Consider the following 22,852-nt stretch of genomic DNA (forward strand, 5'->3'; position numbering starts at 1 on the left):
TTCCTTTCTGTTTCTGTGTATACTTGCCATATTCTTTAGGCTTCAGGGAGGCAGCTGAAGCCTGCATTTCTATTCCGTGATAGAAAGGTGCTGTGTTAGCCTGCATTTCTATTCCGTGATAGAAAGGTGCTGTGTTAGCCTGCTGCTTTAGGTGCTAGAACTCACACCCTGACTCCTTAGTGATTGTATGGTGGTAGTAGCTTTTCCTCCGATGAATTTTGGTTTGCAGTTTTATTTTGTGATACTTCTCTCAAATTCTGCTTGCCTTGTGTCCTTAAAAAGCAGGTCTGCAGATCTAATTGTTTCGTAATAATGTGATTTGAATAGTGCATACATTTCCACCTACTCAACTGATATTTAAGATTTATTTATTTATTTGAAAGCGTTAGAGATCTTCCATCCCCTGGTTCACTCCCTAAGTGGCCACAATGACCAGGACTGAGCCAGGCCAAAGCCAGGAGCTTTGTCTGGGTCTCCCGCTTGGAAAACAGGGGCCCAAGTACTTGAGCCATCCTCTGCCTCTTTTCACAGGCTGTTAGCAGGGAGCTAAATGGGAAATGAAGCAGCCAGTGTACAAACCAGTGCCTAAATGGGATGCTGGCATTGTGGGTGGTGCCTTTACCTGCTGCACCAAAGCACGGGCCCCTAGCAAATATTTATAGAATGCTTTTTGTGTTCCAAGCATATTGCCAAGCTAGAGATCTAGAGATACTAAAGATGAGGATGAAAACAGCCCATCTTTTTTTTTTGTTTGTTTGTTTGGACAGGCAGAGAGACAGACAGAAAGGTCTTCCTTTTCCGTTGGTTCACTCCCCAAATGGTTGCTATGGCCAGCGCGCTGCGGCCAGCACACCGTGCTGATCCGAAGCCAGAAGCGAGGTGCTTCCTCCTGGTCTCCCATGCGGGTGCAGGGCCCAAGCACTTGTGCCATCCTCCACTGCCCTCCCGGGCCACAGCAGAGAGCTGGACTGGAAGAGGAGCAACTAGGACAGAATCCGGTGCCCCGACCGGGACTAGAACCCGGGTTGCCAGTGCTACAGATGGAGGATTAGCCTAGTGAGCCGCAGCACTGGCCGAAAACAGCCCATCTTTAAGGGATGTTTTTATGTATGGGGGTGGGAGGCGGTGGTGGCTTGGTGTGGTGGGTAAAGCTGCCGTCTGCAGTGCCAGCATCCCATATGGGCACCAGTTCAAGCCCTGGCTGCTCCACTTTCATTCCAGCTCTCTGCTGTGGCCTGGGAAAGCAGTAGAAGATGACCCAAGTCCTTGGGCCCCTGCACCTGTGTGGGAGATCCGGAAGAAGTACCTGGCTCCTGGCTTCAGATCGGCGCAGCTCTGGTGGTTGTAGCCAACTGGGGAGTGCACCAGTGCATGGAAGACCTCTCTCTCTCTGCTTCTCCTCCTCTCTCTCTCTAACTCTGACTTTCAAATAAATAAATCTTAAAAAAAAAAAAAAAAAAAGGCTGGCGCCGCGGCTCACTTGGCTAATCTTCTGCCTGCGGCGCTGGCACCCCGGGTTCTGGTCCCGGTTGGAGCGCCAGTTACTGTCCTGTTTGCTCCTCTTCCAGTCCAGCTCTCTGCTGTGGCCCGGGAAGGCAGTGGAGGATGGCCCAAGTGCTTGGGCCCTGCACCCCCATGGGAGACCAGGAAGAGGCACCTGGCTCCTAGCTTCGGATTGACGCAGCGCGCCTGCCATATGGTCATTGGGGGGGGGGGGGTGTGAACCAAAGGAAGGAAGACCTTTCTCTCCATCTCTCTCTCTCTTACGGTCTAACTCTGCCTGTCAAAAAAAAAAAAAAAAAGGAGTATAAAGCAGTAGACAGCGTAGCATGTAAAACTCTGCTGTGACCCCAGCTGGTTTCGTGGTAGTAATCTGAGAGTAGTTACTGAAAGCTTCTAAGATGCATGTGGGAGAAAAGGGGGTGGGATGCTTCTGAGACTTATACATGCCCTTTTTCATGCCAGTTGTGTGCTGACTTAAAAAACAAATTTCCAGGAGTGGGTATATTTTTTAGCCTAGTGGTTAAGATGCCCGCATCCCACATCGGAGCACCTGAGTTTGTTTCCCTGTTCCAACTCCTGACTCCAGCTTCATTCTGTGGTATATTCATAAATGCTTTAAATAACAGAAATAAAAATTAAATACATCTTTTGAAGAAGAGGTGCGTTTTGACTGTGTAAATACGGGGAGAGCATTTGCTGTAACGGTTAAGACACACCTTAGGATACTCCATCAGTGTCTGAGTTCAAGTCCTGGTTTAGCCCTCAATTCCAGCTTCCTGCTAATGTGCTCCCTGGGAGACGGCAGTTGATGATGGCTTTAACCCTGGATCCCTAATGAGAACCAGATTGAGTTCTGGGCCTCCTAGCTTTGGCCTGGTCCAGCCTGGGCTGCTGTGGACATTTGGGGAGGGAACCAGCAGCTGGGAGATATCTTTCTCTCTCTGCATCTGTCTCACTAGCTTTTAAATAAATCATTTTTAAAAAATTGTGTGAATAAAGTTATACAAAAGGAAAACAACAAGGAAATAACGCAAATGGGATTCAAGGAAAGTCAGATGGATGGGTTGGGGTAGCCCATATAATTGAGTGTGGTTTCTTGTCCAAATCCTGTCTTTTGTTTTGAATGGTGAATTCACAGGTGATTTTTGTATTGAAATAATTAATAAAAGCAAGCCAAACATGCGTGGGTGGGTTGTAACTGTGTTTTTACTATGATTAGTACAGTTTTGTGAACTTCAGTGAAAGTGAGAAAAATGAAAAAAGTTCTGTGTTTACCGTGGTGCAGAGATTCAACTTTCTAAGCTCTGTGTTACAGAAAACTAGCAGATACTGGTGAGGTGACATCAGTTTCTGTTATTTAAAGTATTTTTAAAGGTTTGAGAAAACAAATGAGGAACTTGAAATGCACATAAGATTTTTCCGCATGATGGTTCTAGAACTTTCAGAGCAAAGCAATCAAAAGGAATTTAGAAATGAAACAGAACCAGAGGAGCAGCATCGTCTGATCGAATCTCGTTAATTCAGCTATGAAATGTTGTTACATATGGAAGTGTAGATGTAAGGACTCTGTTGGAGACAGAGATCCTCTGCCCTGCTTGATTTTTAGCCCCGAAATGTCAGGAGACTTACCCATCAGAGTCGACTTTTCTGGGTAGGGAGGTGTACTGGCGTTAATGTTCACTCAGTCCTCTATCCTCAATGCTGCTCCTTTGCTTATTCTTTTCTTTATAAACTTTGTATGTGTATTATGAAATATATTAAACATAAAACTTAAGATTTTAGCTTTCTGTAAGCTTGTGGTGCTGGGGCATTATGTGCACTCACATTGTGCAGCTGTCACCTCTGTTTGCCTTGCACTGGAACCTGTGGACATTGCTCAGTTTCAGTACTGATTTATGTGGTTAATGTAAACTTCTGTTTCATTGTTAGCATTTTAATAAATGCTGTTTAAATATCTACTCTGTACCAGGCATTGGAGATGCAAAAATGAATAAGGTAATCTTCCTCTGTCCCCTAAGTTAAATGGGTATTTGGTTAACCAGTTTCCATTATCACTACCATATTTGTAAAGATCTTTGAAGAAGTTCTCCAGTTTCTTACAAAGTGATACTGAGAGAAATAGACACCTAGAGTTTGACTTGAGTTGCGATGCAATTTTGATGGTTTGTGATTTTCCAGAAAGTGCCATTGTTTATTTGTTTCTCAGATTGTGTTAGTCTTCCCTTGCCATCCTAAGATTAAAGAAAACAAATGATCCTGTGGTTTACTGGGCTTTGATTTGGTGACCAGTTGAATAGGCAGGGCTCAAAAGCTGAAACAGAGTTAGGTGAGAGGTGCCTGGCCGTTTCTGGGTGAAGGCTAGTACATTTCTGAATTAAGTTTGTTTGGAGAATCATGGTGCCAGGATGAACACTCCGTGTTTTTCTTTGCTTCTGCTCTGAGTTTTTCTAGATCAGAGTTCAATGATACGTTTGTGTCTAAGTGAGAAGGTGAGTTTTGAATTCTAGGTAAGCTGCAGGAAAGTGCACAGAAGCCTCAGAAGCCGTGTGTATCACTGCCCAAAAATTTCTGAAGAGACGGATTGGAAGGGCTCTGTGAATTGAGTATTACCTGTGTGTGTGACCCCATTTCCTGTTTGGCTCTGGGTTGGGTATTGATCTGGGGATAGAGCAGTGAACAGGGTAAGCTGGACCTGGCTTTTCATAGCTTAAAGTAGAATGGAGTGAAATAGGTTCAGCAGTGAGTCCCAGGGGGATTCCTTACAAAACTTTGAAGAAATAATCCTATTTGAAACGTCCTTGTTAGGGAATGGAGGTTATTACTTGAATTGGCCTCTGTGCTTCAAGATTCATGTCACAAAGCATTGCTGTTTCTGAATCAATTTGACGTTGGTGCTGAAGGCAGTGGGTCTGCAGTGCTGCCATCAGCGGCATTGGTGAGTTGCCAGGGAGCCATATTTATGGGGAGGAGAAGTCAGCCGCCAATACCCCAGGGCTCTGCTTTTATAAACTCGGGTCCTTCTTGTGGCCTTGGAGGCCTTTTATTTAACATCAGAGTGGAGGAGTGAGGGCACTGAAGGACTGCAGCAGTGTCCCCCAGCACTGACTTCAGGCAGGGAGCGACTGTACTGAGAACTGGAGCAGCTGCTCCAAGGGAATCCATGCTGCTGTCCACTCTCTGCCCCTACCCTGCGTGTGTGCAGCTCAGGTCAGCTAAGGCGTCGGGAGGCAGGGCCCCACGGCCCGCGGTGGGAAGGTGGAGAGGAAAGAATAAACTGAAGAGAAGTATTCGCCCTGAGTCAGACCTGGGTGGGAAATTTAAATATTTTCCTTCCCTCCTTCTGAGTCACAGAGCATGGCTGCAGTAGGGTTTTGTAGAAGGTGGTTTTTAGGGGAAAAAGCTTTCTGGGCTAAGAAGTGGGCCATATTGGTGGGTTTTACAGTGTTGAAGGTTTTTGTTGTTTAAGTTGGCAGTTGGGATTTACTAGCATGATCTCAAGACTGGCTTGAAAGGGGTTTTTCATTGTGCCCTCTTGCAAATTAATCCCCTAGATCCTGGTCGCCACATCTATAATCTGCTGGGTTTTAGTGGTCCCTATCACAGTTAACATTGAGCTTGGCTGGACAAGGTTAGCTCCTGTTAACTGTTACTGTTTTTGTTGTTGTGTATTCAACTATTTTCCAAGGATATTGTGTGTTGCACAGTCACATGTAGATTGTTGATTGTCTTTTTATAATCAGTGTCCTAAAAGATTATAAATTCTACTTGATGGGTTGTGAGGAAGTCAGAGTATTTAAGATATAACCCATCCACTCCCCCCTCAACAGTCATTATTTACAAAATTAAAGCATTTCTGAGATGATGTCTATTTGTTCTTCAAATATTCTTCAAACAATTCTTGAGAATTGTTAATTTGTTGTTGTTGTTACTATAAAAGGATAGCTAATTGTGGTAAACTAAACCTGGCAATTGGTGTTTTTTAAGCATCTACTTTTTGCCATTGAGATAAATGAAATTTTTTAAAAAATCAGATATGTATAGGGCTAGTGTTGTGGTACAGCAGGTTAGGCTACCACCTGTTATGCCTGTATCCTATACGAGCAACAATTCGAGTTCTGGCTGTTCCACTTCTGATCCAGTTTCCTGCTAATGTGCCTGGGAAAACAGCAGAAGATGGCCCAAGGCCTAAGTGGTTGGGCTCTTGTCACCCCATGGGAGACCCAGATAGATTTTGAAGTTCTTGGCATTAGTGTGGGTCAGCCTTGACTGTTGCAGCCATTTGGGGAGTGAACCAGCAGATGGAAGATCTCTATCTCTGTATCTTCCTCCCTTCTCCCCCCGCCCCCCACTGTAATTCTGCCTTCCAAATATTTTTTTAAAAAATCAGATCTATGTAAATAATTATGCCCTAAATCTAGAACTTCTTTCCATCTTAACCTCATTATATACCACAGAACCAAAGGATTTCATTCTTGAATCACTTGAACACATGATCTTATAGGTAGAAAAAGTAATTCTAGAGATCTATTTTTAAAATAATTTATGGTCAAAATTTCATATACCTAGAGTAAGCTCTGCACTGGAGATTTAAGTCTTGGCATCCGTCCTAAAGGGTGCTGGACCTTTTACCTGCAGAATTCCATGATGCTAAGGAAAAACTTTGACATCTTTATTGTATTTTGCACTCGTTAATCCCTGCCCCTCTTGCCTTTCAGCATTAAAATGAAAAGATGTCCTTGTACGACGATCTAGGAGTGGAGACCAGTGACTCAAAAACAGAAGGCTGGTCCAAAAACTTCAAGCTTCTGCAGTCTCAGCTTCAAGTGAAGAAGGCAGCTCTCACTCAAGCAAAGGTAAAGACAAGCTCGGGATGTAAGAGCAGATGTCTGCGGGGTGGGGTCCTCGTAGGACTAGGAGTAATTTGGTCTTTGCTTGCTCTTCTGCCTTTTTATTGGGTGAGTAGTGTTAAACATTTATAGGAGAGGATTGAAGAGTTTAAAATCATCTACTTCTCTTGGTTCTTTGAAATGCAAATATTTCTTGGAATAGGAGTGAAGAAAAGTAGTATTCTCAACTTCCAGCAATGACACTTGTTTTTAAACTTCAGTATGTCTACCATTGACTAGAATGTATTTAAAATGCTGATTCTGTAGCCATATTCCCAATGTTGGTAAATTCTGGTTCTGGGCTGGGGCCTAAAAAGTGTAGTATTATTTTTTTTTTAAGGTAAGTTATGGGGCCAGCATTGTGGCACAGGGGATGCATCTAGTATGTGTGCTGGTTTCGGTTTCAGCTGCTCCATTTACAGTCAAGCTCCCTGCTTATGTGCCTGGGAAAGCAGTGGAAGATGGCCCAAGTGCTTGGACCCCTGTCATCCATGTGGGACCCAAATGAATCTTTTTAAAAAATCATCTAAAGATAAGTTATTATTGTAGGTATGCTTAGTTTTCTTTTCTTTTCTTTCTTTCTTTCTTTCTTTTTTTTTTTTTTAAAGATTTTTTTATTTATTTGAAAGAGTTAGAGAGGAAGCAACAAAGAGAAAGAGGTCTCTGGTTCTCTCCCCAAGTAGCCTTGACTTGGGTGAAGCCAGGAGCCATGGGCTCCATCTGAATCTCCCACATGGCTGGCAGGGGTTGAAGTACTTGGGCTGTCTTCTGTTGCTTTCTCAGGCACATTAGCAGGGAGCTGGATAGGAAGTGAAGTCTCTAGAACTTGGGTCCTGAACCAGTGCTTCAGTACAGAACGCTGTCATCGCAGGTGCCAACTTAACCCACTGTGCCACAATACCAGCCCCAGAAGTGTGCGTTTTTAAGTAGCATTCCTTCTGTATGTTATGGAAGCTTTGAAATCAGCACTTTCAGGTACTCTGTAGCATCATCATAATAATGTGTATACATTTCTGGGGATGCAGATTTGTTTTGAATGTGTCAGGTATATGTCATTTCGGTGGTAATCGGTTTTGGTTTTTTGTACATGCTAAACATTGAAAATATCTTCAAAATAATTCAGTATGTAAAACAGCATGGTTGTCAACTGATTATTTGTTTTTTAAGTGTGTCAAATATTTTTAAGAATGAGAATGGTATTGGACTTTATGTTGTTTTAAGGGTTCTTATGTTTTAGAACATGCATCCTTAATGGAAACTGTATCCTTCCCCACCCCTCAAACTGAGTGAATGTTGATCTTTAAGCGGTGAAAAAAAATCTTGGTCTTTTTATGTATAAAGCACAGATGCATGCATCTGTAGTGTTAACATTTCATGAGTAGAAAAAAAATGTGTAAAAGGACTTCTTGAGAGAAGAAGCAATAATGAGAAACAAGTTGAAAAAAAAATGATTTGAGAGATACATAGTAAAATATTTACTGATAAAATGACTTAATTTCTGAAATTTACTTAAAATAATTTAGTCTCAAATAGGAGAGATAAGTGTATATATTAACATTGCTAATTGTTGGAACTGGATGGTAGAAATTTGAGAATTCAATAATCTTTTTTATTAACATGTAATGCGTGTACATTTTTATGGAGTATAGTGTGGTATGATCAGATCAGATAATTAGCATTTCCATTACTTTATGTTTGGACCCTTTAAGCTCCTTTCTTCTAGTTCTTCCTGAACTGTATGTTATTGTGAACGGTGGTAACCCCACTGCTGTGGAACAGTAGAGCTTATTCCTTCCGTATAGCTGTATTTTGTTGCCATTATCTAATAGCTCTCTCTATCCTTCCCCATCCCCTTAACTACCCCAACCCCTGGGAATCACTGTTCTGTTTTCAGATGGGCATTATTAAGGCTCCATATATGAGAAGGAACATGGTATTTATCATTCTGTGTCTGGCTTATTTCACTTAATGCAATGTCCTCCAGTTCCATCCATTTTACTGCAAGTGACAGGATTTCATTTTTTTACGATTGAATATTTTATTGTATATATACACACACCTTTTCCTTATCCATTGATGGACTTCCTGTTGATCCTATATTTTGGCTTTTTGAGTAGTGCTGCAGTAAACCTGGGAGTGCAGGTATCTCTGACAGTTTAACAATATTAATTCCTCCCATTTTTTTTCCTGTGTGTTCAGAATCCTTGATCAGTGTTTTGTGCTTTGTATTGCAGAGGTCTTTGCCATCCTTGGTTAAGTTTATTCCCAGGCTTTTAATCTTTTTGTAGCTATTGTGAGTGGGCTTGCTTTCATGATTTCTTTGTTAGCAAGTTGGTTATTAATGTATTAAAATGATCTTGTTTTTTCTGTTAATTTTGTATGCTGCAATTTACAGAGTTTTTCAGTTCTACAGTCTTTTGGCAGTCTTTAGGTTTTTCTGTTCAGAGAATCATGTTGTCTGCAAACAAGGATCATTTGACTCCTCTTCCTTTTTGTAGGCTTTTTTTTTTTAAGGTTTATTTATTTGAAAGGTGGAATCTAACAAAGAGACAAAGAAAAATCTTCCACCCGCGGGTTCATTCCCCAGATATCTACAATGATCGGGGCTGGACCAAACCAAAGCCAGGAGTTTCTTCCAGGTGTCTCGCACTGGGGGCAGGAGCCCAAGCACTTGAGCCATCTTCCCCTGCCTTCCCTTGCCATTACCAGGGAGCTGGATCGGAAGTGGAGCAGCTAGGACTTGAACCAGCGCCCATATAGGATCCTGGTGTTTCAGGTGGCACTTTACCTGCTGTACTACAACACCAGTCCCTGTAATGCCTTTTGTATTTTCTCTTGCCTAATGACTATTGCTAAAACTTCCAGTACTGTATGGAATAAAAGTGGTGCAATGGACAACCTTGGCCAGTTAAAAATCTTACAGGAAATGCTTCCAGCTTTTCCCCATTCAGTATGCTATTGACTGTGGGTAGTCTTCATTATTTTGAGATATGTCCCTTTTGTACCAGTTTGTAAGGCTTTTTATTTTTTTTAATCATAAATGGATTTTTATGGAACATTTTTTCTGGGGGAGATGACTATATAATTTGTATCCTTCATTCTGTTGATGTAATGTGTTATGTTTATTGATTTGTGTGTGTTGAATCATCCTTGCATCCCTGGGATAATCCCCCCCGAGTATAGTAAATATTTTTGTGCTGTTGAATTTTGTGTTGGTTGTATTGGGTTGAAAATTTTTATTATCTGTGCTCATCAAGGATATTGGTCTATGGTTTTCTTTTTGTTATATCTTTGATTTTGGCAATGCTCGCCTTGTAGAATGAATTTGAAAGAGTGTTCACCTTGTCAAAATTTTTTTTAATAGTTGGAGAAGAATTAGTGCTATTTTTGTTTCGGTTTTTGCATTTTAAAGGTTTATTGTATTTGGAAGGCATATGATAGTAAGTAGGAGAGACAGAAATCATCCATCTGCTGGTTCAGTCCCCAAATGGCCTCAACAGCTGGGGCTAAGCCATACCAGAGCCAGGAATTCCATCCAAGTCTCCCATTCAGGCAGCAGGAACCCAAGTACCTAGACATCATCCACTGTCCCCCTGATTGTACCAGGAAAAAGCTGGACAGGGGACTGGAGCTGTGGCATAGTGGGTAAAGCTGCGTCTGCAGTGCTGGCATCCCATGTGGGCTCTGGTTCAAGTCCCGGCTGCTCTACTTCGGATCTAGCTCTCTACTATGGCCTGGGAAAGCAGTGGAAGATGGCCCAAGTCCTTGGGCCCCTGCACCTGCATGGGAGACCTGGAAGAAGCCCCTGGCTCCTGGCTTTGGATTGGCATAGCTCTAGCCATTAGGGCCATTTGGGGAGTGAACCAGCAAATGGGAGACACCTCTCTCTCTCTGTGTCTCTCTCTCCCTCTCTCCCCCCGCCTGTTTGTCTGTAACTCTGCTTTCAAATAAATAAATTAAAAAAAAAAAAAAAAAACTGGACAGGAAGCATGGAGTAGCCTGGACGCAAACCAGGCACTCCAGTATGGGATGCAGGTATTCCAAGTAGCTGCTGCTTAACCTGCTACAACACAGTACTGGTGCTAGGAGACTTCAGTTTCAGAAGTTATTGGTTGGTTTGGATTTTCTGAGTCTTCATGATTCAGTTTTCATGGGTTATATATGTCAAGAAATATATTCATTGTTTTCTGGGTTTTCCAGTTTGTTGGCTTATAATGGTTCATAATAGTCCTTAATGCTTTTTTTGTATTTTCTGTGACCTCAATTGTAGTATCTACTTTTTCATCTCTTTTTATTTATTTGAGTGGTATTTTCTTTTTCTTTTGGTTTGCCTTGATTTGTCAATTTTATCTTAAAAAAAATACTCTGAGTTTGGAGTCTGATTTTTGAGGGGGCAGGTAGGGTGTCTGGGTATCTGTTCCATGGTAAAAGTCGAGTGTTGAAGTCTCCTGCTGTAATGTATTGAAGCTTATGTCTCCCTTTATATCTAAAAGTGTTGGCTTTATAAAATCATGTGCTTCAGGGGTTGGTGCTGTGGTATAATGGGTAAAGCTGCCTCCTACACCACCGGCGTCCCATATGGGCACCAGTTTGAATCCCGACTGCTCCACTTCCCATCCAGCACCCTGCTAAGTGCCTGGGAAAACATCAGAAGATGGCCCAAGTCGTTGGGCCCCTTTAGCCATGTGGGAGACCAGGATGAAGCTCCTGGCTTCAGCCTGACCCAGCCCTAGCCATTGTGGCCATTTGGGGGGTGAACCAACAAATGAAGACTGACCTGCTGACCTCTCTCTCTCTCTGTCTCTACGTCTCTACCTCCCTCCCTTCTTCTGTCTTGCCCTCTCTGTAACTCTGACTTTCAAATAAATAAATAAATAAATAAATCTTAAAAAAAAATGTTGTGTGCCCTAGCATTAGGTGCATATACATTTGCAATCATATTTTTTTGTTTGAATTGATCTCTTCATCATATAATGACCTTCTTTTCTACAGTTTTTTGTCTTGAAGTCTGTTTCATCTGAAATAAATACAGCCATTCCTGCTTGCTTTTGGTTTCCATTTGAGGGGAATATCCTTTTCCATCCTTTTATTTTGAGCCTGTGTGTGTGTGTTTATTGGTGAAGAGTTTCTTTGTAGGTGATAGATGGTCAGGATTTGTTTTTGTAGCCATTTAATCAATCTGTCTTTTAATTGGGAGATGTAGATCATTTATACTCGAGATTGTTATTGATGAGTAAGAATTTAGTTCTTGTTTTTTAAAATTTATTCTGTGTTGAATATTCTTTGTCCTTTTCTTCCCCCCCCCTTTTTTTTAAGACTTATTTTATGTATTTGAAAGACAGTGTTACAGAGAGAGAAAGGTCTTCCATTCCGTTGGTTCACTCCCCAAATGACCGCCATGGCCAGAGCTGAGCTGATCCAAGCCAGGAGCCAGGAGCCAGGAGCTTCTTCTGGGTCTCCCATGTGGATACAGGGGCCCAAGAACTTAGGCCATCTTCTACTGCTTTCCCAGGTCATGGCAGAGAGCTGGATCGGAAGAACAGCAGCCAGGACTCAAACCAGCACCCAAATGGAATGCCGGAGCTGCAGGCTGGGGCTTTAACTCACTGCACCACAGCACCGACCCCTCCTTTCTTATATTTCGTCTTTGTGGTTTGCTGGTTCACTCTATCAATGAGATTTTATTCTTTTCTGTTTCTCTTTTATGCCTCTACTCTGCTAGTCAGTTTTCTGTGTTTGATGTGTTTTCATGATGGTAGTTATCTTTCTCTTGCTTCTGATTGTAGGACTTCCTTACACATCTCTTGTAGTGCCAGTCCATTAGTGATGAATTCCCTTAGTTTTTTCATGTTTTGGGAAGTCTGTATTTCTCTTTCATTTCTGGGTTTTGCAGGCTGTGGTAGTATTCTTGACTGACAGGTGTTTTGTTTTTTTCTTTCAGAACTTATAATATGCCATTCCATTCCCCTCTGGCCCAAGAAATCTGCCATTAGTCTAATGAGAGTTCCCTTAATTGTGACTTGATAATCATCTCTTGGCATTTTTTGTAATTCTCTGTGTTGTACCCTTGATAGTTTGGGATGTCATGGTAAGACTCCTTCCTGTTCTTGTCTATTTAGAGCCCAACTGGGGGCCTCCTGTACCTGCATGTCCATTCTTTCCCCAAACTAGGAAAGTTTTCAGCTGTTATTTCTTTTTTTTCTTTTTTTAAGATTTATTTATTTATTTGAAAGAGTTACATAGAGAAGGCGAGGCAGAGAGAGAGAGAGAGAAAGGTCTTCAATCTGCTGGTTCACTCCACAGTTGGCTGCAATGGCCAGAGCTGTGCTGATCAAAGCCAGGAGCCAGGAGCTTCTGGGTCTTTCACGTGGGTGCAGGGGCCAAGGACTTGGGCCGTCTTCAACTGCTTTCCCAGGCCGTAGCAGAGAGCTGGATTGGAAGTGGAGCAGCCAGGGCTTGAACTGGTGCCCATATGGGATGCCGGCACTGCAGGCTGCGGCTTTACCCACTATGCCACAGCACCAGCCGCTTTAGCTGTTATGTCACAGAATAAGTTTTCTATGCCTTTTCCCTTTTCTGTTCATTTTGGAATTTCCAAATTCAAATATTTCTTCACTTAGTTGTATTCCAAAGGTCTTAAAGGCCAACTTCATTCTATATTTTTCTCCTTTTTCTTTTTTTTTTAAGATGTATGTATTTATTTGAAAGAGTTACACAGAGGAGAGGCAGAGAGAAAGAGTGAGGTCTTCCATCTGATGGCTCACTCTCCACCTGGCCACAACGGCCGGAGCTGTGCCGATCCGAAGCCAGGAGCCTGCTATCCCAGGCCACAGCAGAGAGCTGGATCGGAAGTGGAGCGGCCGGGCCTCAAACCAGCACCCATTGAGATGCCGGCACCTCAGGACAGGGTGTTAACCCACTGTGCTACAGCACCGGCCACTCTCCTTTTTATATGACTGGAATATCTGTCTTCTGGTTCAGATATTCTTTCTTCTACTTGATCTTTTTTTGTTTAGGCTTTCAGCTGTATTTTTTATTTGACTTACTGAGTTATTAATTTCCAATATATTTTTTAAGAGTCAGGGTAGTGTTTTTTTTTGTTTTTGTTTTTGGTTTTTTTTTTTTTTTTTCGGTTTTTTTAGGATTTATTTTATTTGAAAAGCAGAGTTACAGAGAGACAGAGGCAGAGAGAGAGAGAAGTCTTTCATCTGGTGGTTTGCTCCCCAAATGGCGTGAGTTGGGCTAACCTAAAGCCAGGAGCCAGGAGCTTCTCTTGAGTCTCCTACACCGCAACAGGGGCCCAAGCACTTGGGCCATCCTCTGCTGCTTTCCCAGGCCATAGCAGAGAGCTGGATCGGAAGTGGAGCCGCCATATGGGATGTCGGTACTGCAGGCTGCGGCTTCACCTGCTACACCACAGCACCGGCCCCTCGGGGTAGGTTTTTTTATTATTATTAATTTTTAATTTTTTTGGAAGGCTTAGAGATACCGCCATTTGCTGATTCACTCTCAAAATGTCCACAAAAACCAGGGCTCACTCAGGCCAAAGCAAAGAGCCTGGAACTCAGTCTGGATCTCTCAGGTGTAGAGGCAGGTACCCAACTACTTGCTGCCTCCCCGGGTGTGCATTAGTAGGAAGCTGGAATCCAGAATGGAGTTAGGACTCAACTCACACACTCTGACATGGGACGCAGGCATCCCAGGTGGCAGCATTGCACTGAACCTGTCCCTATTTCCAATATTTTTTACTCAAGGTGTCTGTCTCCTTACTGAATTTCTCAGTCATATCAGACATTGTTTTCCTAATTTTGTATAATTGTCCGTATTCTTTTGTATCTCATTGAGTTTCCTTATAGTCATTTTCTTAAATTCTTCATCATATATTTTCTTGGTATCTTTTACTTTGGAATTTATTGCTCAAGAGATACAATTCTTCTTTGGGGGCATCATGTAACTTTTTTTCATACTTCTTGTATCCCTGCATTAGTATTTGTGCATCTGGAGTATCAGTTGTCTCCATTTCTTTTAAAAAGGAGGCAGTCATGGCAAAAAGCTCCTTTCTGAAGATGTGTCTTTGAGTGTCAGTTGGATAGGTTACTTTGACCTTAGTTCCGGTAGGATGTTGTATTATAATCTCCCTATAGCTTTTTCCACTGTAACTAGTGGCAGCTGGGTTGCATTGTTCTCAGTCTTGGTAGTATTGCATGGGTTCCAGTGGTGAAGATAAGCCCTCACTTAACTTGGGACATTGTTACATTTTCCTGCTCTCTGTATATGTATTTATCATTTTTTTACAAGATGTACTTTATTTATTTGAAAGACAGAATTACAGAGAGAGAGAGAGAGAGAGAGAGAGACAGAGAGAGAGGTCTTCCATCCTCTGGTTCACTCCCCAGACGGCTGCAATGGCTGGAGCTCTGCCAATCCGAAGCCAGGAGCCTCTTCCGAGTCTTCCATGTGGGTGCAGGGACCCAAGCACTTCGGCCATCTTCTGCTGCTTTCCCAGGCCATAGCAGAGAGCTGGATTGGAAGAGGAGCAGCCAGGACTAGAACCAGCGCCCATATGGGATGCTGGCACTTCAAGCCAGGGCTTTAACCTGCTGTGCCACAGCGCCGACCCTGTCATTCTTAAATCATGTAATGAGCAAGAAGTTATTTTTGTTATTGTATCTGTTATTCAGATATTCTTACTCTAGATATTAGCAAATCTTAATTTCAAGTATTTTTTAAATGGATCAAAGTTAAAAGCTGCTTGTGAAATCATTCTGTTTTCTAACCTTTTTTTTTTTTTTAAGATTTGTTTATTTTTTTTGACAGGCAGAGTGGACAGTGAGAGAGAGAGACAGAGAGAAAGGTCTTCCTTTTTGCCATTGGTTCACCCTCCAATGGCCGCCATGGCCGGCGCGCTACAGCCAGCGCATCGCGCTGATCCGAAGCCAGGAGCCAGGTGCTTCTCTTGGTCTCCCATGGGGTGCAGGGCCCAAGCACTTCGGCCATCCTCCACTGCACTCCCGGGCCACAGCAGAGAGCTGGCCTGAAAGAGGGGCAACCGGGACAGAATCTGGCGCCCTGCCGGGACTAGAACCTGGTGTGCCAGCGCCGCAAGGCAGAGGATTAGCCTAGTGAGCCGCAGCGCCAGCAAGATTTGTTTATTTCAAAGTCAGAGTTATGGAGAGAGAGAGAGAGAAATCTTCGACCTGATGGTTTACTCTCCAGATGACTGCAATAGCCAGTGCTGGACCAGGCCGAAGCCAGGGGTCAGGGGCTTCTTCCAGGTCTCACGTGGGTAGTAGAGGCCCAACCACTTGGGCCATCCTCTGTTGCTTTTCCCAGACCATTAACAGAGAGCTGGATCAGAAGTGAATTAGCTGGAACATGAACTGGTGCCCAGGTGGGATGCCGGTATTGCAGGTGGTAGCTTTACCTGCTAGGCCACAATGCCAGCCCCTGTTTTCTAACATTTTTGAGATTGCTGTCTATGATTAGTACTTTTTCTTAAAGGGAAGTGAAGATGTGTTGTATTCATTTTTTTAAGCTGTTTAAGTACTCAGAGTACAGGACTGACCTCATCAAAATTCTGAAGGTTACTTGGGAGAGAAAATTTTACCTGTAGCTAAGTGACGGAACTATGATTTCATTTGTATCTCTGCTTTTAAACTAGATGTTGGATTGAACACTAGGGACCAGCATTGTAGAACAGCAGATAAAACCGCTTCCTGTGACACCGGCATTCAGTACTGGTGCCAGTTTGAGTCCCTGCTGCTCAACTTCCAATCCAGCTCCCTGCTAATGGCCTGAGAAAAGCAGAGGAAGATGGCCCAAGTATTTGGGCCTCTGCCGCCCATGGAGGAGACCTGGAAGAAGCTCCTGGCTTCGGCCTGGCCCAGCTCTAGCTGTTGCTGTATCTGGGGAATGAACCAACAGATGGACTTTGTCTCTGTCTCTTTCAAATAAATAAATAATTTTTTTTGACAGAGTTATAGAGAGAAAGAGAAAAAGGTCTTCCTTCTGTTGGTTCGCTCCCCATGTGGCCGCTACGGCTGGCGCTGCGCCGATCCGAAGCCAGGAGCCAGGTGCTTCTTCCTGGTCTCCCATGGGGTGCAGGGCCCAGGCACTTGGGCCATCCTCCACTGCCTTCCCAGGCCACAGCAGAGAGCAGGACTGGAAGAAGAGCAGCCGTGACTAGAATCTGGTGCCCAATAAATAATCATTAAAAAAAAAATAGTGGGGCCAGCACTGTGGCGCAGCGGGTTAACACCCTGCCCTGAAGCCCCGGCATCCGATATGAGCGCCTGTTCAAGACCCAGCTGCTCCACTTCCAATCCGGCTCTCTGCTATGGCCTGGGATAGCAGTAGATGGCCCAAGTGCTTGGGCCCTGCACCTGCATGGGAGACCAGGAGGAAGCACCTGGCTCCTGGCTTCGGATCGGCACAGTGCTGTCCATAGTGGCCATTTGGGGGGTGAACCAACGGAAGGAAAACCTTTCTCTCTGCCTGTCTCTCTCACTGTCTATAACTCTACGTGTCAAATTGGAAAAAAAAAAAAAATGAAAGGGCACCATCTCACCTGTGAAGAATTGCCTTAAAGCTTTACCCTGAATTGAATGAAGCCTTTAACTTTTGGTCTTTAGGACATGATAGGCATAAAGGAATGAGTTAAGCTAGATCACCAGTTACTAGACAGATCTAGAGTGTTGGGCATTTTTACAAGACGGTGTCTAGGAAAAAAGGAAGGAGATGAAAATGGTGGTGGTGGTTCATGGAAGAGAGACTTCTAAGTCAAGACACTTAAAAAACAAATGTCTGGGCCGGTGCCGCGGCTCAATAGGCTAATCCTCCACCTGCGGCGCCGGCATACCAGGTTCTAGTTCCACTCAGGGTGCTGGATTCTGTCCCGGTTGCTCCTCTTCTAGTCCAGCTCTCTGCTGTGGCCCGGGAGTGTAGAGGAGAATGGCCCAAGTCTTTGAGCCCTGCACCCGCATGGGAGACCAGGAGAAGCACCTGGCTCCTGGCTTCGGATCAGTGTGGTGCACCAGCTGCAGCGCCCACTGGGGAGTGAACCAATGGAAAAAGGAAGAGCTTTCTCTCTGCCTCTCTCTCTCACTGTCCACTCTGCCTGTCAAAAAAAAAAAAAAAAAAAAAGGGGGGGCCGGCGCTGTGGCATAGAAGATTAAAGCACTGGCCTGAAGTGCCGGCATCCCATATGGGCGCCCGTTCAAGTCCAGGCTGTTCCTCTTTCGATCTGGCTCTCTGCTCTGGCCTGGGAAGGCAGTGGAAGATGGCCCGGGTCCTTGGGTCCCTGTGCCCGCATGGGAGACCTAGAAGAAGCTCCTGGCTCCTGGCTTCAGATCAGCTGAGCTCCAGCCATTGCAGTTATTTGGGGAGTGAACCACCAGATGGAAGACCTCCCTCCCTTGCTTCCTCCCTCCCTCCCTATCTTTCTCTTTCTCTCTCTGTAAAAAAAAAAAAATCTGGGGCCAGCACTTTGGCCTAGCAGGTAAAGCCGCCGCCTCCAGTGCTGGCATCCCATATGGGCGCCAGTTCGAGTCCTGGCTGCTCCACTTCCAATCCAGCTCTCTGCTACGGCCTGGGAAAGCAGTAGAAGATGGCCCAAGTCCTTGGGCCCCTGCACCCACGTGGGAGACTCAGAAGAGGCTCCTGGCTTCGAATCTGCACAGCTCTGGCAGCTACAGCCAACTGGGGAATGAACGAGCAGAGTAAGACCCCTCTCTCTCTCTCTCTCTTTCTCTCTCTCTCTGTCTCTCTACCTCTCTACCTCTCCTATCTGTAACTCTGAGTTTAAGTAAATAAATCTTTAAAAAAAAAAAAAAAAACTAACTTCTAGAACTTTGAGAAAAAAAAATTTAACAAAATGTCTTTCAGAAACTTTGATAGGAACCCGATGTTTTAAAAAAATCAGATGTTTAAAAGATAGTTTGGAGCCAGCACTGTGGCATAGAGGGTAAAGCTACCACCTACAGTGCCAGCATCACATAGGGGCACCGGTTCCAGTCCCGGCTGCTCCATTTCCAATCCAGCTCTCTGCTATGGCTATGGCCTGGGAAAGCAGCAGAGGATGGCCCAAGTACTTGGGCCCCTGCACCTGTGTAGGAGACCCAGAAGAAGTGCCTGGCTCCTGGCTGCAGATCAGCTCAGCTCCGGCCATTGCCACCAATTGGGGAGTGAACCAGTGGATGGAACACTGCCTCTCTCTCTCTCTCTCTGCCTCTCCTCCTCTCTGTGTGTAGCTCTGACTTTCAAATAAATAAATAAATACTAAAAAAAAAATAAAAACTACTTAGGACAGATTAAGAATTACTGAATTATTGATTTTGTTATGTGTGGTAATATAATAATGTGAGAAAGTGTCCTTAGTTTTAGGGAATTAGGTATAAATGTCCTAATGTCACCAACTTTCAAAAGATTCAGAAAAAAAAGTACTCGTATATGGTAAAGAAAATATGATAAAACATAAGCAATGGTAGAATGTATATGAATGACATTTTTTTAAAATTTTTTCTATAAGTTCATAATAAAAAAGGGCAGAATTGTATGTCCTAGGAAGAGGGAAAATGTCACTTATCCTCAAGTGTCTTTTTTGCCCAGGATATAAAACCATACCCATTCCTTGTGAAAGATACATACAACTTAAATTGTAATGTGCTGGAGCCGGTGCTGTGGTGCAGCGGGTTAACGCCCTGGCCTGCAGTGCCGGCATCCCATATAGGTGCCGGTTCAAGATCCGGCTGCTCTACTTCCAATCCAGCTCTCCAATCCCACCTATGGCCTGCGATAGCAGTAGAAGATAGCCCAAATCCTCGGGACCCTGCACCCATGTGGGAGACTTGGAAGAAGCTCCTGGCTCCTGGCTCCTGGCTCCTGGCTCCTGGCTCCTGGCTCCTGGCTCCTGGCTTCGGATTGGTGCAGCTCTGGCCGTTGCAGCCAACTGGGGAATGAACCAGTGGATGGAAGACCTCTCTCTCTCTCTCTCTCTGCCTCTCATCTCTCTGTGTAACTCTGACTTTCAAATAAATAAATAAATAAATTTTAAAAAATTGTAATGTGCTACAGATTTACTCTCCTGTGGTCTAAGGGAAAATCCAATGTAGAACTATTTTTTGCATGTTAATTTTACATAGAAGTTTAAATTTTACTGTAAGCCTCCCCCCAAAAATGGAAATCTGGTGGTTTTTTAAAAGCCCTAATAAAATCGTATATGATTGTAGTAATTTAATTAAAAGGTGATTATTTTAAGGTTATTGTTTTCTCATGCCTCAAAGGTTTATTAGATCAGAAAAAAAATTTTGCGACAAAGAATATGAATTTTAATTTGAAACTTCAGTGTACTTCTCTTGTTTCTGATTATTTTAGAGCCAAAGAACAAAACAAAGTACAGTGCTTGCCCCAGTCATTGACCTGAAGCGAGGTGGCTCCTCAGATGATCGTCAAATTGTGGACACACCACCACATGTAGCAGCTGGGTTAAAGGTAAGCCCACACCTGATCTGTGACTTTGATACATACACGCACACATACCTGTTCTTAGAGGACCTTCAGTTATGATGTTAAGCTGAGATGCAGCCTACCTGGGGAGAGATGTGTGTCCAGAGGATTTAAGAAGACCAGGAAAATGCTTCTGAAACCATAATATGTTGTTTTTCACAATGTGATCAGAAATGTAATCAGAATCTAAAGTTACTCTCAGTGATGACTACAAAAATGATTATGCTGTCCATGGCTTGTTTGGTTCTTTTAAGTTTTCTTTATGTTGTTTCTTTTAAGCTTTCCCAGAGGTATAGAAAAATTGAAATATTTGTTGTTGTTACTGTAAATAATCAAGAATTTTGCTTCAGAGTAGTAGTGTCTTAAATTTTGTTTGGTGGTGGCTTATTGAAGAATAAATGCTCTTGGGTATTAGGATAATATAGTGCTAAACTAAAAGTTAAAAGTCATGATTCTGGGCCGGTGCCGCAGCTCACTAGGCTAATCGTCCGCCTTGCGGCGCCGACACACCAGGTTCTAGTCCCGGTCGGGGCGCCGGATTCTGTCCTGGTTGCCCCTCTTCCAGGCCAGCTCTCTGCTGTGGCCAGGGAGTGCAGTGGAGGATGGCCCAAGTACTTGGGCCCTGCACCCCACGGGAGACCAGGAGAAGCACCTGGCTCCTGCCATCGGATCAGTGCGGTGCGCCGGCCGCAGCGCGCCAGCTGCGGCGGCCATTGGAGAGTGAACCAACGGCAAAGGAAGACCTTTCTCTCTGTCTCTCTCTCTCACTGTCCACTCTGCCTGTCCAAAAAAAAAAATTAAAAAAAAAGTCATGATAATAGCCAGCGCCACGGCACACCGGGTTCTAGTCCCAGTCAGGGCACCGGATTCTGTCCCAGTTGCTCCTCTTCTGGTCCAGCTCTCTGCTGTGGCCTGGGAGTGCAGTGGAGGATGGCCCAAGTGCTTGGGCCCTGTACCCGCATGGGAGACCAGGAGGAGCACCTGACTACTGGCTTTGGATCAGCACGGTGCGCTGGCCACAGTGGCCATTTGGGGGTGAACCAACGGAAAAGGAAGACCTTTCTGTCTCTCTCTCTCACTGTCCACTCTGCCTGTCCAAAAAAAAAAAAGTCATGATTCTGCTGCTACCTGACTGAGTCATCCTGGAAGATATGGAGATAATATTTTGATGTTTTTATCTTTCTCAGGACCCTGTTCCCAGTGGATTTTCTGCAGGAGAAGTTCTGATTCCCTTAGCTGATGAATATGATCCCATGTTTCCTAATGATTATGAGAAAGTAGTGAAGCGCCAAAGAGAGGAACGACAGAGACAGCGGGAGCTGGAAAGGCAAAAGGAAATAGAGGAAAGGGAAAAGTAAGGCTTTGTTTGGATTGGGGCTCTTTTGCAGTTGAATTATTTATTAAAATATTAGAGAATGAACTTCAGTGCTTAAGACTGAAATTGTCATGATTGGTCTGAGCAGTCAACAGAAGGAATCAAATTTTTTTTTCCGAGTTTGTAGTTGTGATGTCTCGGCATGTGGGCAGACTGAGTAAATTTCATTATAGACTCTGAAAACCTGAAGTACCGATTTTGAGTGATTTATTAGAAAAATAATTTTGAGATCTGATGTTGAAGGCATTTTTCCTGTGTGATGACTACTAGAAGTACCATGGTTTAAATGTTTCTAACTTCACTATTTTGGAGCAAGATGGAATTTCTTTAAACTTACATGTATCTTTTTATTTTTAAAAAGTATGGGTGGCAGGATTTATTTTTAAGTTTTTATGTTATTAAATTGTTTGTTAAATATTGCATTGTTACTCATTTATTGAACCATTTCTAGAGAATTGAAACTATTAAATTATTACTATGTTGATAGGCTTTATGGTAAATGTCAAGGAAACTTTTCTTGCTAACTGTACTCTTGTACCTATTCATTTTTATCTTTTGAGGTTTTCTCACTTTTCATGCTTTGCTAAATTTAATCTTCAAACAGTTGTGTCCTTGTGTCCTTCTGTGCCTTCCCCTTCCCCAATTCGTAATAATTTATTTAAGAGGATTTGAATATTTTCTGGCCAGGAGGAAAGGCAAGATGATATCACAGGTTCTATCTCTAGTGTGACTCAACTGTGATGAATATTTACTTCTTTTGTTCTCACAGGAGGCGTAAAGATAGACATGAAGCTAGTGGGTTTTCAAGGCGACCTGACCCAGATTCTGATGAAGATGAAGATTATGAGCGGGAGAGGAGGAAAAGAAGTAAGGCACTGATAGAAATATTATGTTTCAAGCGTGGTGTAGTCCCACTATTTGCTTTTTATACTCAAGTTAATAAGTAGCTTATTTGACATTGGTTTAGGTGGCTTTTCTTTCTGGAATCCCAGCAATCCATTTGCTGCACAACAATTTAAGTTTCTACTGTGATCTATATATAGATCTTTTGAGCTTCTGAGTACAGTTGTATTTCTGGTCATCATTCCTGGAAGTAGAGTCAAGCACACCAATGCATGTGAGTTACACGCGTGGATTTAAGGAAGCTACTTAGCTTTCTGGGTGTTGATTGCTTTCAACTGTCAGTGAGAAAGTGGGACGACAGGAGTTGGAGCTAGGTGCTTGAAGAGTCATTCCATCTCTATACTTTTATGAGCAAAATTGTAATTGTTTTTGAGATAAATCCTTCAAAAACCAAAATTATTTGAGAAAAAGATCCAATGTATTGATTTACTTTCCAGATGCCCCAAGGGCCAAGGGCCTGGAATCAGGGCCAAAGATAAGAGCCAGAAACTCAATCCTGGGTCTTCAGTGTGGGTGGCAGGAGCCCAGTCAGTTGAGTCATCACTGTTGCCTCCCTGAGTGTGCATTAGCAGGAATCTGGAGTCAAATGGGAGCCAGGGATCAAACCCAGATAAATTCCTCAAGATGAATTTTTTTTTTTTTTGAGAGGCAGAATTACAGACAGAGGGTGAGACACAAGAGA

At 43.5% G+C, this 22,852-nt stretch overlaps 1 protein-coding gene across 3 annotated transcripts in view; it reads left to right on the forward strand.

Annotated features, from left to right (window-relative positions):
* The window catches only part of LOC103347327 (splicing factor 45), a 37,139-nt gene that overhangs the window by 2,106 nt on the left and 12,181 nt on the right, over positions 1-22,852 (forward strand). For 2 of the 3 annotated variants that reach the window (XM_051834754.3, XM_089312383.1), the window contains exons 2-5: positions 6,219-6,356; positions 19,761-19,877; positions 21,080-21,246; positions 22,037-22,134. In XM_051834754.3, coding sequence (XP_051690714.1) covers positions 6,234-6,356; positions 19,761-19,877; positions 21,080-21,246; positions 22,037-22,134 — 505 coding nt within the window. In that variant the 5' untranslated portion in view covers positions 6,219-6,233. Of the gene's footprint in view, positions 1-1,221; positions 6,357-19,760; positions 19,878-21,079; positions 21,247-22,036; positions 22,135-22,852 lie in introns of all 3 variants that reach the window. The other variant, XM_070055804.2, reaches the window with a different exon arrangement.

The sequence above is a fragment of the Oryctolagus cuniculus genome, chromosome 13 (assembly GCF_051225735.1).
Source record: "Oryctolagus cuniculus isolate XC-2025 breed Fujian yellow rabbit chromosome 13, ASM5122573v1, whole genome shotgun sequence".
NCBI lineage: Eukaryota > Metazoa > Chordata > Mammalia > Lagomorpha > Leporidae > Oryctolagus > Oryctolagus cuniculus.